The sequence below is a fragment of the Chiroxiphia lanceolata genome, chromosome 2, assembly GCF_009829145.1.
Source record: "Chiroxiphia lanceolata isolate bChiLan1 chromosome 2, bChiLan1.pri, whole genome shotgun sequence".
Taxonomy (NCBI): domain Eukaryota; kingdom Metazoa; phylum Chordata; class Aves; order Passeriformes; family Pipridae; genus Chiroxiphia; species Chiroxiphia lanceolata.
This window is the reverse complement of record NC_045638.1, coordinates 33,149,844-33,167,807: the sequence shown is the minus strand read 5'-3', so window position 1 is coordinate 33,167,807 and position 17,964 is coordinate 33,149,844. Positions and strand designations below refer to the sequence as shown.

Sequence of the window (17,964 nt, the reverse complement as noted above, 5' to 3'; positions counted from 1 at the left end):
CTATACAGATATACAAAACTATGTGGTAAAACTAAGATTAATTCAAGCATTTCACCCAAAGATGGAACTACACCTTCACCTGACACAGTACGGTGAAAGACGCCTTTTTATGTCTCAAAGCTACTTTCACTGGCCATACCAGAAATTTAGGACTGAGCTGTTAAAGAAATCAAAACACTTTCTTTAAACAGCAACCAGATTTAAAGCCCAACTTAAATCATGCCTCATTGCAGAAGAAATTAAATCTCTGAGCTGCAGACAGAAGAAAATCAATAAATGAGGCCAAGACACAGTGGTCTTCAGTTGTGCACAGAAGTAACACCACCTGGAAGCCCCTATTTTCTAGCTCTCCTAGGAGAGCCCATAACGTTTGTAGCCGATGCAAACGTTCAGTAAGAAAACAGGTTCTTATGAATACGGTAAAGAGAGAAATATAAGGAAAATTCAGATGGCATGAAAGTCCTTTTCCACTTAGTTTTAATACATGCTGAGAAATATATATCAAATGCTACCAAACACTTATCTTGTCCTGGGGTGCATCAGGCACAGCATGACCAGCCAGTTGAGGGAGGTGATTGTCCTGCTCTCATCACTGCTGCAGCCTCACCTTGAATTCTGTGAGCAGTTTTTGGGCACCACAATATAAGAAAGATATTAAGCTATTAGCATTTACAGGAGGGCTATGAAGCTGATGAAGGTTCTGGCAGGGGAAGCTGTATGAGGAGCGGCTGAGGGCACTTGGATTGTTCAGCCCAGAGAAGAAGAAGAGACTGAGGGGAGACCTCATCACAGTCTACAACTTCCTCATGAGGGGAAGAGAAGGGGCAGACACTGATCTATTCTCTCTCGTGACCAGAGACAGAATCCTGCGGGAATAGGCCGAATTGTGTGTCAGGTGAGGTTTAGGCTGGATATTAGGAAAAGGTTCTTCAGCCAGAGGGGTGGTTGGGCACTGGAACAGGCTCCCCAGGGAAGTGGTCACAGCACCAAACCTGACAGACTTTAAGAAGCGCTAGAAAAACACTCTCAAGCACATGGTGGAATTCTTCCAGCTGTCCTGTGCGGGGCCAGGAGTTGAAATTTTGATGATCCTTGCAGGTCTCTTCCAGCTCAGGATATTCTATGATTCTATGATCTTCCCATAAAAGAGTTTCAGAAAAGTCCTCATCATTAGCTCTGCCTCTGTGACTGAGAGTAAGTGAAAAGCTCACAGAAATTTTTAATTTTCAAAACAAGATTTTCTTAATTTTTCTTGAGTTTGGGGGTTTTTTTCCCAAATAATTTCTATTAGGTAACATGTAATTACATACTTTCAATGCTCCTTAGTATCTATTGTACTGTTGCATATCAGGACACAGAGTATCAAATTAGCTTACTAAAGTAAGGACCATCCAACTAATAGCCATTTTGAGAAGTTTGCTATAAACATCTTGTCCTACATCATACTAAATTTTCTTTGACAGAAGAAGCATCCAGTCCTACTGGAGTAGCGTTCTGCTGCTTCAACCTCAAGACCCTCCTGTTGTCTCCTGTTACAACCTGCCCCGTGAAGGCAAGGGTAACTGAAGTTCTTGTTAATAGATCCCATGGGGTGGATCAGAGTGAAACAATACTGTCCAGTGTGGATATATATGGTTTATTTTAGAAAAATTTGATTGCAATGGGAAGAAGGTATGTAGCCCACTTGGTTATATCTATAAAATGCAACAATATAAAAGTATAAAGATACCACTAAGAAAATATATAAGGAAAAGAAAAAGAAAGAGAAAGAAAGGATAAGAGTAGATAGTGGAAGATATGACCACCTGTTGATCCAGCAATGAGATGATTGTTGCAATTTCGATGTGTGGTGGTTGCAGTCTTGATCCATCAGGGGTGGGAGAAGTCCACAAACATAAAGTTCAGTGGCTTAGTATACCTTCAGGTTCAGATGGGAATGCCCGGGTGCATCCATTGGAAGGGGAGTTTTACACTCTGCAACACTGTGGATCATGCACAGTCCCCTGGTCAAAGGCCCCCAAATTTGAGTCGGGGGGTTTTTTTTTGGGGTCTTTGATGGTTTTAAGACCCCTTCTAAGCCCCTTAGACATGACATGACAGCTCTTAGCCCCTAAGACATCACAGCTGTTTTCACATCAGTGTAGTTGAGCCCGTTATGCCCCATCAGAAGACCTTCAGGCCTACATGTGAATCTCCCAATACTTCTTTTGGAGTGGACTTCTTTACTTGGGCCAGCTGTGTAAGGGAGGACATTGGCATCATAAAAAGCATTATCCCACCTCCACAAGATCTGTTTCTTATCAGCCTTCTCCCTTGTCTGGCTCAAAACCCACTTTGTTGCTAAACAAAGGCTGGTTTGTCATGGTCATCTCTTGTGGCAGGTGCACACCCCCACTGGTTTATGCGGATCAGAGGTTCCTCACCACACACAAAAAACTCTCCTCCTCCACTTAGGTTGGGGGGTGCAAACTGGCCTCAGCAAAGCACTCTATTGCTTTTTGCAAATGTCCAATTGTTTTGAGTCATTAAACATTAAACATTTCAGTCTCTCATATCTCTGTACAGACACCGTACAGACACAAGAGCCTCAGATCAGAGAAAATCTGTTTATGCTGAAGGAGGAACTATTTTTGCAAAACCATAGCAGACTATCAAGAAATGCAGGACTGTTTTATCAATGCTTGAGCACAAATGAGGGGGAAAAAAAAAAATCAACCATAACTTGACTTTTCAACCCCAAAAAGTCTTCAAATATAACTTCTGTGAATACTTTCCTAGCTTTTAACATAAAAAATAACATATTACATGCCACCATATCATCATTTCTGTAGGTTAATAAACAAAGTCAAAATATTAGTTCCTCCACAGTGAGCTCTGTTTGAGCTGCCTTAGTTCCCAGTAACTATACACCTTTGCTTGCCATCCTCTTCAAAGACCAGGAGAGTTCACCACTGGGTTTCACAGAAGTTTAACGTTAAGAATGTAAAGAAATTTGGGGCTACACCTGTACAGTTCTTTCGGATTAAGCATATCCAGGCCCAAGCCTAGACTGTGTGGTTATCTTTCTAGCAATACACCAGCTTTCCCTGCATACTCACTCAACCTTCAGAGTAACTCAGTTGAACTAGGCAAAACAGGCAAACAGATGGACACTAGTTCATAGCTGATAGTCATCCCCTGCTGTTGAAAACTTTACCCCAAATCTTAATAATACTCATCTGAAAATCAGTATTTTATAAGAAACATATTACATGATGTTTAACTAGATTATAACATCAACCCCAAGTCCTTATACCGTTATTTCAGCATTTTATTTCAGTTTTATAACCCAGATGGTTCCACAGCAGCAAATTACTAGGTAGGGCTAAAATTATCTACAGTTTTCTGTGTAAAACTGACCCTGTCTTGGTCTCATCTTGGAAATACTCGGTTCAAACAAATGGAGACCATGGAAGAACTTCAAATTCTGAATGAAAACAGAAGCCAGCCTTGTAAGGCTAAATGAGACAGGAAAAAAAATTAAAAAGCACTTTCAAATCCAGTTCCTGACTTTGGCTTCCATGTGATACTCGGCATAATCAGGTGACTCATTTAGGAGCTGACTGATTTTTGGCATGTCCCTCATTTTATTAATTAAGATTTTGTCTGCTAGTTTGTTTGACGTTTGTATTCAAGCATTTTACAAAGACCCTTGCAACTCTAGATCTATGGAAAGTTTCAAATTTGAGACATTGCTGATATGTATCACAGCCTATATATTTGTGTGGGCTAAGATATATTAGCAACAGCATAAAAAAGCATTCCTTGTGCAGGACACTCGGAAAGTATGAAGTTTTTCTGTATGAGAAGTAAATTGATATTTATAATTTTCCTACTAAATAAGCTTATTCTTACAGTGTGTGATACGGTTTTGCTTGCACAATGCAGCAAATATAACTGCACAGTTATATCTTTACGGAAGAGCTATACCCAGCTGTTGATTTCTCTGAGCACAGTGGGCTTTATGAGCAGAACCCTTTAATCCATACTCTATCTGACGGCTTTTCTGGTGAGATACTTTGAAAGAAGTCACAGTCTGACACTGCTATGTCAGCAAATTTTTCATATTATATAAATCTGGGCTAAACCAAAGAGTGAATACAAGTTGACCATTCAGTGTATCAGCTATCATTGTTCCCATTAGCTAGAACATTCACACAATACCAGTTTAGTTAAGATTTTTGAAATCCAAAAGAAACTCCCAGGTAATTCTTTTAATCTTCCTCTTTGCAGTTAGCTAACCTAGCTGTGCCATGATCTGTCAAAAGCTTTGTGTGCTGGTCCAGTTTGGCAAGCTCTCAAAATATGGGTCTAGTTTTCTCTTTTTAAGACATTCTCCTAGGCTTCCTATATTTGTTTTCACTTTCTTTTTTCTTTATACCATTTTTACAGTACCATCCAGATGGCAAAGAAATGCTCAGCCCTATTTACATAAATACAGTTTCAGACGCCAGAGACTTAGAGAATATATTGCAGGGAAAACAGTGAAGATAACAGATTTCAGGTGAGTGCAATCAGACAATACTGCAGTCTTTTCTTTTTTTCTTTTTTTTTTTAATTACCTCTACAAAAGAGTAATATACTAAATTATAGTATTATGCAAATAAAACTCCTAATACCTAACCTTTTAATCTGAAACAATGAAATTACTTTAGCAAAGAGAAATACGAAAGCAGTAGGCTAGCCACAGATCTGCACATTTCCATTTATATTGATGCAGTCAGCCACTTATGTCAGGTGAGAAACTAGGTTCCCTGTAGAATTCAGACCAAAACATTAGGCATCAGGCAGATCCTGTACCAGGCAGATACTGTACACATCACCTGTTTATTCAACCCATACAGCACAGAAGAAATTCCCTAATTTACTGGTGTTTCACTTTGCACTCCCCACACAGTGGCAAATTAAAAGAAAAGACAGAAGGCAGTGAGGATCCAATATGTTCTACTGCCAAAATCAACTTTGGGTAACTGTGGGGTCTTATAATTAGCCTCTCAGTGTGGGATATTTTAGGAGAACATGGCTCAAATTTATGCCTGGAATAGTTCCATTCATTTTCTGAGAGTCTAATTTAGGCCTTTTATTGTTTATGCTATTTCACACATCGCATATAGGTATCGGAATAAATCAGAGAAAAATCATTGACTGCATTACCTCGATCACTATGTATGTCCTAATTGAATCACAAGCAAAAATGATTGCCTGAACTGAATTTGTCCAAAATTGTTTAGTCTGATTTCAAATCAGCATTGAGAGGAGAGGCAAGCCTACATTATTCTGACCAAACAATATAGCTTGATAGCTCATCTCAGTGTCTAATGAAGTAACGTTTGCATAATGCATGAGTCCAATTTAGGAAAATTGAAACTGCTTTGCCTTAAAGATGGCCAGATGTTTACTGAGCATGTGATCAAGGGACAATTTCACCCAGAGAAATGAAGACCAAGACTGAGACAGACAAGTGATACAGAAGGAAATTTTTCATTTCCATTTGCAATGGGGAAGACCAGCAAGCAGTTACTAAAATTAAGTAACAGGCATTATTAGTAAAAAAAAAAGCTTTTTTATTACAATACCATAATTATACTTACTACTTCATTACAATATAATAATCTCTATAAATTGAAATCCTAGGGTCATGTCTTTCTACAGTTCACAGTTTTGACCACTTTGTAATTCAACCTCAATCTGTAGGCTTTCTAGGTAATGAAAAAAACATGCTCTACATGCTGCAGTAAATACACCTGGGAGAAATATCTACCTGGAAAGCCATTTGAAAGCACAAAGCTGTCAGAGTGTGATATATGGAGTGTATGTAAGCAGATGGCAGTTATTTCTTTGTCTCAGTTAGCCAACACACTTTACCAAACATGAACTATCAGCCAAGCTCACTGTCCCTTGAGTTCACTAGCTATTGTTTCCAAGAATGATTTTGAGAGGCAAGGTCTGAAAACAGAGGTAACTTGTTCTTATTGGGTAAACAACACAGGTGGAAAAAAAAAATCACAAAATCTTGTGCACACGTATTCTTTTTCTTATCTAAGAGAGACATCACAAATTTCTAGCCTGTTGAGATAAACATGTTCTGGGTAAAAATAAGATACGTTAATCAAGAGACGATAGATATAAAGGTTAGTACAGACAACTGAAGCACAAAAAAGTGCAATAGACAGGAAAAGTGACAAGTAGTTACAACTTGTAGAGGTTACCAGGAGCACAAGTTGTACAGAGCCGCAACAGCAATACCTTTTTTGAGCTTGTGCTTTTCCATATTCAATGCAATTATGAAATTTAGTTTCCAGGCTCCTTCTTTTGAAGAATTTAGTAATTTCTCTTGGGAAAAAGAACCAGGAGGTCTGAAACAGCATAGTTGTCTTATGAAATGTTCTGAAAATAGCAGCCAACCATTTTTGTCCTTCCTCCTCTGTTGCAGTTCCTTGTGATGTGTCACATTTGTTCTGTTTCTTGCATACAGTCTTCACAGGAACTTTTGGCTTCATAGAAGAATAGTAATACAGAAGCAGATTACATGACAGTGTGTCTATGATAAGATGATGAAGGGTCTGCATGACCAAGTGTTTTCTCTATTTTTCCAAATACACCTTCTTTCTAATATCTGGCCTAAATTCCTTCCTTCAAACTTTGCTTTTTTAAATCTCAAATCATAACAGGTACAACAGCCTTATTGTTAGCACATATTTTTGTTAAGACCTGATTTCCTAAAGAAGAATACTTACCAAAAGTGCCAGGAATCATACAGATTTCTTCTAAATTTCTAATCACACCTGAATCAAGTATTCACTATCTATGTAAGGAAAATATAAGAGGAACTCAGACTGATGTAACTATTTGACAACATTGACATTTATGTTAAGCTAGGCACTGTAAGAAAGAGCTTTACACCTTCAAACCCTTTGTGAACCTGTTGTAATTTTCATACATCTGACTTGACAAATAGAGGGTCCATGCTCACAAAGGTATGAAAGCTATGTATTTAATATCTCATATGATTAAGTTCCTTAAGTACTTCTGAAAATCCGTTCTCCTTGAAAAATATGCCAAAGCAATTGAGAGAAAGGAAGAATCATTTTTCCCTGCTCCCAAGTCTCCCAAGGAATGCAGTTTCCTAGATAAGTTCTGAGCACAAACAGCTAGCCCTGGAGTTAGCACAGAAAACAGTCAGAAGGGAAGGCAGCAGTTTCTTTGGTTTAAGGATCTCACAACAGCCTTCAGAATTCAATCTCCCAGACCCCTGAATAGTATCTGTAACTTAACACACCCCCCCCCACTTAGTAAAATTATTATATTAGCATTAAACATATGTTGCTAGTTCTAATGCAGTGACTCCACTGTAGTATCTAAGATGTTTAACTAAACACATCAAAAGCTCTATGGTCAAAACTGTCTGCTTCTGTGTATACACAAAAGGCTATAATAGTTATAATAACAGCTTCCTCTCACCAAATTTCTTCAGCATTCAAGACACATTTTAAGTGTAGAAAACAGCTAGTCCAACACAACACAGTATATAGCATAAGCACCTATATCTTAACAGTCTAAGGAAAAGCAGACACAAAAAAGACCGAAGTGGAAATAACTTTGAGTAAGAAACCTACAAAACCAAATAAACAACCTAGAATATCACTACTTTGACTACATAAAGTCCTCTTTCCAGATCAAGAAAGTAATAAATCAAGACTGATTTTAAAAGAGGAAGGTGTACGATGTTAGCAAAAGCATGGAAGTGCTGGGATACAGATACAACCCTGCATGCTGTAGACATTTTTAATTGCAGAAACCAAGCATTTGTATTATTCTTCAGTTCAGTGTAGTCATTCAGCAGAAATACCTTATCTGTACCAGAAAAAGCATGTCTGAGAGTGCTAAAGAGTAAAAGACATGTTCACTAAAAAAGCTTGAAGTGAAATGGTAATATAATTCTCTAAACCTTATTTTTCAGCAATGAGACAATAAAGGAAATTATGTCCAATTAGACTGATAACAAGCTCTCTTGTGGGAAAAAAAAATAATTAAGTAACGTGGGTTCTTCATGGATTTTATTCATTGCAATAAGGGTGTAAAAAATGAAGAGTATTGTTCTGATATTTAAATGACACTGATGGATAGTATTCATTCTTTACCAACCAAAACTAAACTTACAGAAAACTGAAGATGATTCTGTGACCCAATAAGGGTTTATATGGGGTCACACTATATTGAGTTATTTCTTCCTAACTATAAGCACATTTATAATGTCACTGGAATTGCTCTATGGATACTGTGATGGCTAGATCTGTGTTTCCAGAAAGTTATATCATGAAGTCTTACAACAACTTCTCTTTAGTACTGCTCTATTACTTACAGAACAAATCAGCAACACCCATTTGCTTCTTGGATAAATCCATCACTGAAAGAACTAAGGAAGACCAAACTCTCAAAACCATGGTTTAAATTATGTCAATATCATTCAGGAATCCAATAAACAGGTCAACACAAAAGTAATTTGCTCTTTCATGGAGCAATCATGGAAAGCTCAAATTCAAAAACAAAGTTGATAAACACTTGACGGCTCAAAAATGAAATTGATTTAGGCAAAGTGGTCATCAATTTACCCTAAAGTAAATCAATATCCTTTACAGCAGTTTAGCCATAGTGTTTCTAAACTAACTTTCCCAAATGCTGGCAATAAAGAACGTGAAGCTAAGTAGCCCTGGGCAGACAAAGAGGGCAACAGCAGTTCCTTTCTGAAGGAACAGTAACAGTGAGTACACTTACTCTAAAGCCTAAGACCTGCAGGCCCAAGCAATAGGTTATTGAAGTGGGAGAAATCAAGCTATAAAAACTGGAACCAGATTGGAAAGGAGCTTCTTACCATTCTTTGTGTGAAGGCTAATATATTCACTCAAAGAGAAGGTACCTGTTAGATATCATAGCACTGTTCAGCTGTGGGAAAAAACAGTGCTCTTCAGATCTTTTTTCAATGCCCATTACTGAGCAGATGAGACATTTAAAGTAAATTGCTCATTTGTCATACACCTTTTGAGACAACAATAAGCTAAGTCCATTGATATTTGACAATCTTTTTGAATTCTGATTCTTTTTATTTTATTTTTATTATTGCTACACTTCAAAGCACTCAAGCTTCATTGCAGAAAAATATAATTCTAGTCCATCCCATTGCACCTCAAACAGGGGCGGCCTAAGGCCTTTATCCAAGTCTCTAGCTGCTAGGCCCTATTTTATTTACACTGAGTGGGGCTCTAGAGAAGACAAAAGTAGAAGCTGACAAGGTGATATATGTGAAAAAATCAATCTATGCTCATTTTTTCCCCTCTAGCTTCCTCCTTTCCAGCCTGCTTCATTTTTGAGATTATATGAGCCTCTCACAAGCTCAATGTTGGAACACAAGTCACACATAGCTTCATTTTATTACTACTACCTCTCAGAAACATTTTCATAGTGAGGCATTGACTGCCAGAGTTTAAAGCAACAGGAATGAGTCTGTGAGTTGATTTTATCAGCGAAAAATCCATTAATCTTAAAAGTTTTCTATCACTTTTATCTTTTTTATCATGAGTGGTTTAAACTTAATGACAGTATATAAATATGCTCTGGAAACAAGAATAGTAACTTGATCATAATCTAGCAAAATGTTTAAGTGTACAATGAGTATCTTAGTCCTCATAAATAAACAGATCCACTCAAACTAAAATTCAATCTAGGACATGAGTGTTCTCTTATGTCACAGAGCAAAAAAGGAGCCTGTAAAATTTGCACAGAAAAATACAAATACCTTGAGGCATTTCATTATTTTAGAGATTATCTTAACTCACCAACTGGAAAACTCACTCCTCAAAAATAACAGAAATCACCTCTCTACACAATTGCTTTATAAATAGATTAGTTAAGACAGTGGAATACAGTTAGAAAAACACACTCCAAGTGAACAATAAATAGGGTATCATCAGCCTTGCACTCCAACAGCGTCTTGCACTATCTTGGGGAAGATGCCTGTAAAGGAAATACTTGGGGCTACACAGTGGGTTGAAAAAACAGATGAAATCTGGCTACAAAGTAGCTTTGCCCTATTATGGAAAGATTCACCATGTTTCTGTAATTGCAGATGTTCTAATAATAATTTTAACTAACAAGTAAATAGACATAAAGACTAAAATTATGCAAGAAATTCAGGCTTAATTATAAACTCTGAATAGTATTTTAGACAAGTCTCCACATCAAGACTGTTCTTTTAAATGCCTATTGTGTATAGCGTAGAAGCAAAATGAGCATGTGGGCACTTTGAAACTGAGGTTCAAAGGAGTCTACCAATACATTAAGGCGTAAAATAGAGCAAAAATTGCTTTTATTTTACAACACTTAACTGAACAAAAGGGAAATACAGTGCCCATATAGATATATGACATAGCCTAGAGAGCAGACACAAAAAAATGATGGAATACATAAAAGAAACACTCTATCAATTACCCTTTAAGAACACCTGAGAATAAAGAGATGAGCATGTTATCCAGCAGATAACCAATTACTATTTTTATGAACAAGTAAGTACAGTTTATAAGCTTGCTTCTCACACTGTCTCTTCAACATACATTCTGTACAGCTGTGTTAAAATGACATTTCAGTTGCAAAAACCATATAGGTGTCAAATTCTTCCTTCATCAGCAATTTGTGCTGCAGCCTCAGATTCTCATAGCTGCTCAGTTAACACTGTATGTGTGAGCACACAAACACTCAGCCTTTGATGCCATTGACATTTAACAGTCTATGTAAACTCAGTGTGCTTACATTTCTGTCTCACAAAACTACTACTAAGGGATTTTTTTCCCCAGCAGTTATGTCTAGTTCCCAGTATGCGTACTGGTGGTCTCTTCTTTCTCTGTTCCTTTATACACAAGCTAGTACTGCTTATCTGTAGAAACTAGGCTACAGTAAGCCACATTAAGACTAAGCTTTGTAAGGCAACTTATAAACCTTCATAGTTATTGACAAGAACTGGATGGTTGACAAAAAGTGGATCATGGATTTTAATGCAAAATCATATGCTTCCCAGACAACATTTTCAACGGGAGTATTAAAAAAAAGACACTAGAAATGAAAAATGAGTGATATGGAATTCATACACCTGTTTTACAATATGAAGTATGGGGAAAAAATAAAAACAAGATTGCAAATGAATTTTTGAATTTAAAAAAAAAAACAGACCAACATTAAAAAAATCCATTTAGAAGATCCCTAACAGCAGTAGAAGCATGTTCATTATGATTACAGATATCATGGCTAGGCTTCGCGAACGAAGATTTGGGAAGGCACTATCCACATTTGCTGCAGGCACGCTGGTGGCTTATGAGGCCAATACGTGATAGACATATCCGATTGCAAAAGGCGCAGCAGAAAGACTCCTTAGATGGTGTAATCTGCAAGACACGGTTCTTTCTGCGTTGCCTTTTTTCCTCGAGAGTGATCCTGCGTGAGTTCTCAAAGGAGACAGCTGCGTTGTAGATGGTGTGTCTCCAGGCCTCCCGATTGGAGGCCAGAGTAGACCAGTTATGGTGATCAATATGGCCAAGGCTGAGATGTTGTTTCAGGGAGTCCTTGAATCTTTTCTTCGGGGCTCCTCTCATGCGGCAGCCAGTGGCAAGTTCACCATAGAGCAGGATCTTAGGGAGGCGGTGGTCCTTCATCCTTGAGACGTGCCCTGCCCATCGCAGCTGCGTTCTCAGTAACATGGCCTCAATACTTGTGACAGCTGCTTGCTCTAGTACAGATGTATTGGTCACAAAATCTGACCAGTGGATGTTAAGGATTGTACGGAGGCAGCGCTGATGGAAGCGTTCTAGGAGACGCAGGTGGTGGCGGTAGATGACCCATGATTCGGAGCCGTATAGGAGAGTAGACAAGACTATGGCTTTGTAAACACTGATCTTGGTGCTTTTCTTTAAGTGTTTATTACGCCATACTCTCTTGTGGAGTTTTCCAAAAGCATTATATGCCTTAGCTAACCTGTTGTCTATCTCTCCGTCGATCTTACCATCTGAGGAGATGAGGCTAGATTACAGATATAACAAAGCTTTTAAATACACAAAAGGTTGAAATAAAATCTTGCATGCTACAACTCAAGGTTTCTAATGACATTGTCACTTGGAACTACCTCCTAGTATCAGCCTCAGCCTGGTTTTGCTTGTTTATTCTTACACAATCACTATTTCTTAATATCAGGGTTTTTAAACCATGCCCCAAAGAAATCTCCTCTGTCAGAGACAAAGGAAGAGTCACCACTGTCTATCCAGAAAACAAGTTTCTATTGTTATCATAAAGGTATTACAATGATGAGTCTCTAATAGAAGAGCAACTACATTACTGTCTCACAATCACTCCTGAGGTTTTTTTCTGGAAATCTTGAGGTTTAAAATAGACATTTTTGAGAGTACCTAGAAAATGAATCACTGACCAGGTGAAGTGGCAAAAAGTCTGGAATGCAGGGTTAGCCATATATTCCTGTGCATTATGCCATCCTTGTCGCTGAACACTATCTCTCCCTTGGCTTGAAGCCTTTTTGAAGGGATCCCTAACATTCTTTGCCCTTACCGCACTTCCAGTCTCAGTCTAAGAGGACTCACTTTTCCTTAGGTCCACAAGTATTCACATACAATTCATTTGAGATTACCTTTGCTATAAGTAGGTGTCGGATAGCAACTTTTTCCTGACTATTAAAGAAAGAGTCAGATATTAATATTCATACACAAATCTAATTATAAATACAACAGTTACTAATGTGAAAAGCTTTACTCTACAAAAATGGTTTGAACATTCAGGTGAACATCCATTGAAGAGACATCTTAATATTTTATTTCCTAGGTTTCTCTCACTAGATGAAAATTACTGATGAGAACTGATCAGAAAATATACCTGCAGAGTTTGATCTCTAGAGCAGCTCCACATGATTTGCCCTCAGAAGTGCTACAGATTAAGAAAAAAGTAATTGAGCTAAGGTCTGAGTTTTGAACTACACGGCAGGGAAGTTCACCTTGTATGTGTTGATGATCTCACTCTTGAAATAAAAGAGATGGAAATTAATGTAATCATCTTCCTTTTTGCTCAATCAACCACCACATTACTGAGTTACCTTGATAGAATAGCTCAACTTTTAACAATAATTTAGGGGAGAAAAGCTAAAAGTTCCTGATAGGATGAGCAATATAGCATATGTATATTCTAGCAAGAATTCTCTTTTTTTTAATCTCCTGAAATGGGATTTTCATGCACATTCTTCTCCCTTTGAAAGTTCAGTTATATGACAGGTATCAGACTGAAGATGGTTCCTTCCTTTCTCTTCCTCTGAAACAGGTAATTTCCAGCTGCTGTTTTTGTTCAGCTGTTTGTGTACCCATGCTTCAGCAGTCTACATGAAAAATTGCTTACTTAAAAATAAATAAATTATGTTTTAAATTATCATTATTTTTATATTCAAAAAGTGTTTGATTTTTCCTTCTAGTAGACCATCACAGAGCTACTGAATACTGTAGCCAAACAGTTGAAATAACACAAATGGAGAGAAAAGCTCCTCAATAAGTTCTGCCACTGGAGAGACAAGTCATCATACAGGACAATAACTTGCAGGTTTGTGAGGAGGACTTCCCATCTTCATTGTAAATTTGAGACTTCATTTCTGCTCTCTACATAAGTTTGGACAAACTCCAAAGTAACAGAGCTTCTGGACAAAAGTTTGCTACATTCGAGTGCATAATTAACCTCCTATATTGATAATTAAGTTTGAAAGCAGAAGTAAAACTGAAAAGTACTAAGCTAGTTCAGATTCAGTTTCAGTGGGATATACTGCCCACAAGCACATCTGAAATAAGGTCTGTTTCTATTCAAAAGTTTAAACATAGCTTTAAGCAGATTTGAGTCCTAAAAATATCAGATACTTACATTTTAGATTTCATCATTGTTTTACTTATCATTCTGCCTCTACAGATTATATGTAGTTTTTTTCAGCTGTAAGCAAGAACTATTGCAATGCTATACGCTAATTAACTATCCTAATAAGACCATCTACTATCAAAGAGATACAGTATACTTCTTTAAAATTGATATTTGGGTGCATCTTTCTATCTTGGTGCCATAGGATATAGTTCAAGATACTCAAAGTTAATGGATAAGTATGACTGTGCCATAATCTTCCAAGAACCATTGATTTCTTCTATTATTTTTTACTTCTTTCTACCTGAAGTGATTCTAATCAAATATTTCCTTATTATTTCAAGTATATTTCTAGCACCACAAAATCCTACTTACAAGCTAGTTCAGAGGGGCAAAGAGCAAAACTACATTGAGAAGTAAGCATCCTCACCACTGTCCTCATTGCTTTTGAACAGAGTTCCCATTCTAGAGTAAATGCAAGCCAAAGAACCTTCCAATAAATCGTTCCCTGAAGAAGTCATTCTGGTAGGCCATCAGGGAAGGGCAAGATAATTATCTATTTATTAGTTCAAGAATGGAGCAGGTATTCCCATTACTTGACATTCAGTGCTTCACATGAAATATGACCAACCCATTTCACAGTCTTTGAATATGACGACAAGGTGTTCCCAGCACACAATTTATTCTGTTTACTTGCCAGATTTTCCATTGCCAGGATGCATAGGAGTCCCTGACCACCTAATATCTGACATGCTTCTTCCATGTATATAGGCAAAACCGAAGAATAACGCTGAATGACTACCTTTCAAACTCAGGAGCTTTTCTTCCAAAATTACAAAACATATGTGCTGTGCATTCCTTCAGTTCTTATATGAACATTGCACATTGTAAAAAAAGAAAAAAAAATTGCTTTGAAGAGATTATTTTGAGAGCTGTAAGTACAGTAATATAGTAACTGGTCCTCCATTTCCAAGCTGTGTTAATGTATTAGGGAAGGGTTCGAGACATACTGAAGCTTGAAAACCAAGATACCGTTGCAAGCTTGACAAAAACCAATATTTATTACCAAGGGGTGGCCAACAAAACAAACAAACCCAAAAAGGAGGAAGGAGGAGAGAAATAAGCCCCCAGTACGATCTCCCCAGTTACCCAGCTGTTGCCCATAAAGTTATCTTACCGACCTAGCATGCCTATAATTTCCCTATAGCAGAAGCTGTATCCTTGGAGAGTCAGTAAGTTCACACACTGGCAGGCGTCCCCACCAAAAGGCAACGTTGTCCTTGGTGTGAAGTTAGCTCCCCTCCAAGAAAGCGCTATCTGCTTTTTATACAATTTATTGAGTGGCCACAACCTCCCAGGTGTGGCCAGCACTGCCCAGCCCGAGGCCCTCAGTCCCACCTCCCGGTTATGTAAGTGCATCTCTTCTGCGCACACATGAGAACTTCGGAAATCCCCTCACGCATGCGCAGTATGTTTTGGGGGTCTTTCTTAATTGAGTCTGGGGGCAAGCCTTCCTCCTCCTCCTCCTCAATCTCTCCTTCAAGCGACCTTGGAGGACAACTAGCCAATCACAGAATACCAATTAAAACAGTTTATCTGTTTAAAACAGTTATCTCTTCAAGGACAACTTTCTCGTTTATCAGTGCTTGTTTTCCCATAACTTGGCAGGGAAACAGCAAAGCCTTCACAGGTGGCAGGGCCAAACACAGACCAAAAGTATCATCACAAATTCACCCTGGTACAGTTAAGAAAAAAATCACCCCTATTTACACTAAAAGGAATAATACACTGAATTCAAACTTGAAAGTTCTGTAAGCAGCCACAGTTACCCATAACTCCCCAGAGCTACATAAACCAGGTTGCTTTCTAAACCTGAATGTGTTGCTGCAGAACTGAGGAATGACCTGGAGTAACTCACCAACCACGGGTTTCACTAGGTTCACTATTGTCACACTGTCACACTCTTTCAGTTTCTCCATGCAGTACAGCTATACGCAACTTCTTCAAAATTATACTTTAGGGTTCAGGATTGTTGGTAACTCAATGAAAGAAAAGTAACCACTGAAGAGATGATAAATTTCAAATAAATATACTGTTATTATACGATGGCTTTCATTAACTCCGCATTATGAAGCTCCGTATATTCAACTGCCTCTTGAAACAACAACTCAAGAACTTCCTTGACAATTGCTTCACTTCATACTTATTTTTCCCTAAAATAGGTATTTTACCACTGAAGATCTACCAGCATTTTGTGACAGACAACACAGAGCATAATATTGCTTGTAGGTTTGTTCTTCTCTTGATGAGACACAAAAGAGAAAAACTGAGTTATACTGAAAACAGAACTAAATCAGAATCAAAACAACTTATCTCAGTGGCATTTATTGCCTTTTTCAAAAGCTAGTATTGATGCCAAGATCAGCATAAAGTCCAGATAAAAATCTTTGTTAGCAAGTCACTTACCATATTTATTGATGATACAGGACCAATGCTGTTGACGTAAATGTCAACATCAATAACTGTTGGTTTTACTGTGGAGAAAAAAAAATTAATATTATTTTGCAGACAACATAAGTAATCATTTTAAATACTTTCTTCCCCAAAAACCAAAAGTGGGGTTTTTTTAAATACAACTACTGAGAAATACGGATTATGTATTTTTCAGGAAGACAAAGTTCTTTTCCTCCTACCCGACAACAAAAAAATGACATAAATTAAAAGCTGTACCACTTTATCATCATGATCCCCATTTATCTCAGCAGCAATTTGCTAAAGAACCTTTCAGTGCTAAGCACAGTAGCTCAAAGTCAAAACCTAAGATGACTGACATGAAACTAGAAATAATGCAGCACATTCCTTTTTCCCTTGGTCTCAACGCACAGGTTCTTTAGCCTGTTTGTTCCACATTAAAAAAATCTTTCCAGACTTTTGCATCTCATCTCTCAGCCCTGAAATCCTCCTAACTTAGAGTAAAATCTCTATGAAATCTGATTAGCTAAACCTAAGCAACTCTTCTCCTTTCAATTTAGACTCATTCCCTTCAGTCCACATTGCCTTTGCACTCACTCATCCAAAGGCTTTTGAATTTGATTTCGTTTAGTCAATGCACGTTTCTCACAAGGTCTTCTATGTTTTAAGACTTCCAGTATTTAATAAGCCAAGACAAGCTCTGTACCTTTTCCTTTTGATTAGGCCACTAGGATTTATCTTTCTTTTAGCATCTTTGGTGTCAGTGTACCTGCTGAACATTATTCAGATACCTGTTAGTGGTGACATAACCTAACACTAAAATAATGCCACTCTTACACTGAAAGGCACGTTCATTATTTTACTTATGCTGCCCTTCTTCCAACCCCACAGAGTACACATTAAGCTCTAAATTGAGATCTAATTTGGAGATTTACTTTCTCCAGGGTTAGCTGACTCAAAACTAAGTATAAAGTATAAATGCTGTTCCAACCTGTATAGTCAGAATTGATGCAAACTTGGCCCTAGTAGGCCAACGGCTACTGTCAGACACCTGTCTTTTCCATCAAAGCACCTATTCCTCTCCATGGTTTTCAAAAATCTCCAGAGAGAATTCAAACTGCTGAAGTTTGGGAACTATGTTGAACTTGGACTTTTTGCACCTAACCCCCAAGACCCCTAGAATGAGGAAATGCATGTACATCACTCAAAACTCAGAAAGCTTTCCTCCGAGAAACCACTACGCAGGGAAGTGAGGAACAGTTAAATTCTGTGGTTTCGTGGGAAATTTATCTCTGGTAAGTAACAGTCAATTCGTCTAAAGCCATCCAGCACAAAGCTAAAGACAGACAAGAATGTTCACATGTAAAGTTAAGTATATTTTGCTTGCATCCCCCGAATTTCAGACTAACAATGAGATGCCAAGTAGTTTCAAAGTACTTGAAAAGTTAAATGGTTCTAAAAATAGTGGGCATGCTGGCTTGTCATGTAAGACTTTGGTATGTACGAATCATTAAG

General features: G+C 37.8%; 1 protein-coding gene across 2 annotated transcripts in view; it reads right to left on the bottom strand.

The window, feature by feature from the left end:
* Nucleotides 1-17,964, bottom strand: part of GABRG3 (gamma-aminobutyric acid type A receptor subunit gamma3) — a 315,445-nt gene that overhangs the window by 281,355 nt on the left and 16,126 nt on the right. For both annotated transcript variants that reach the window (XM_032680338.1, XM_032680337.1), the window contains one exon: nucleotides 16,444-16,511. In XM_032680338.1, coding sequence (XP_032536229.1) covers nucleotides 16,444-16,511 — 68 coding nt within the window. The remainder of the gene's footprint in view (nucleotides 1-16,443; nucleotides 16,512-17,964) is intronic.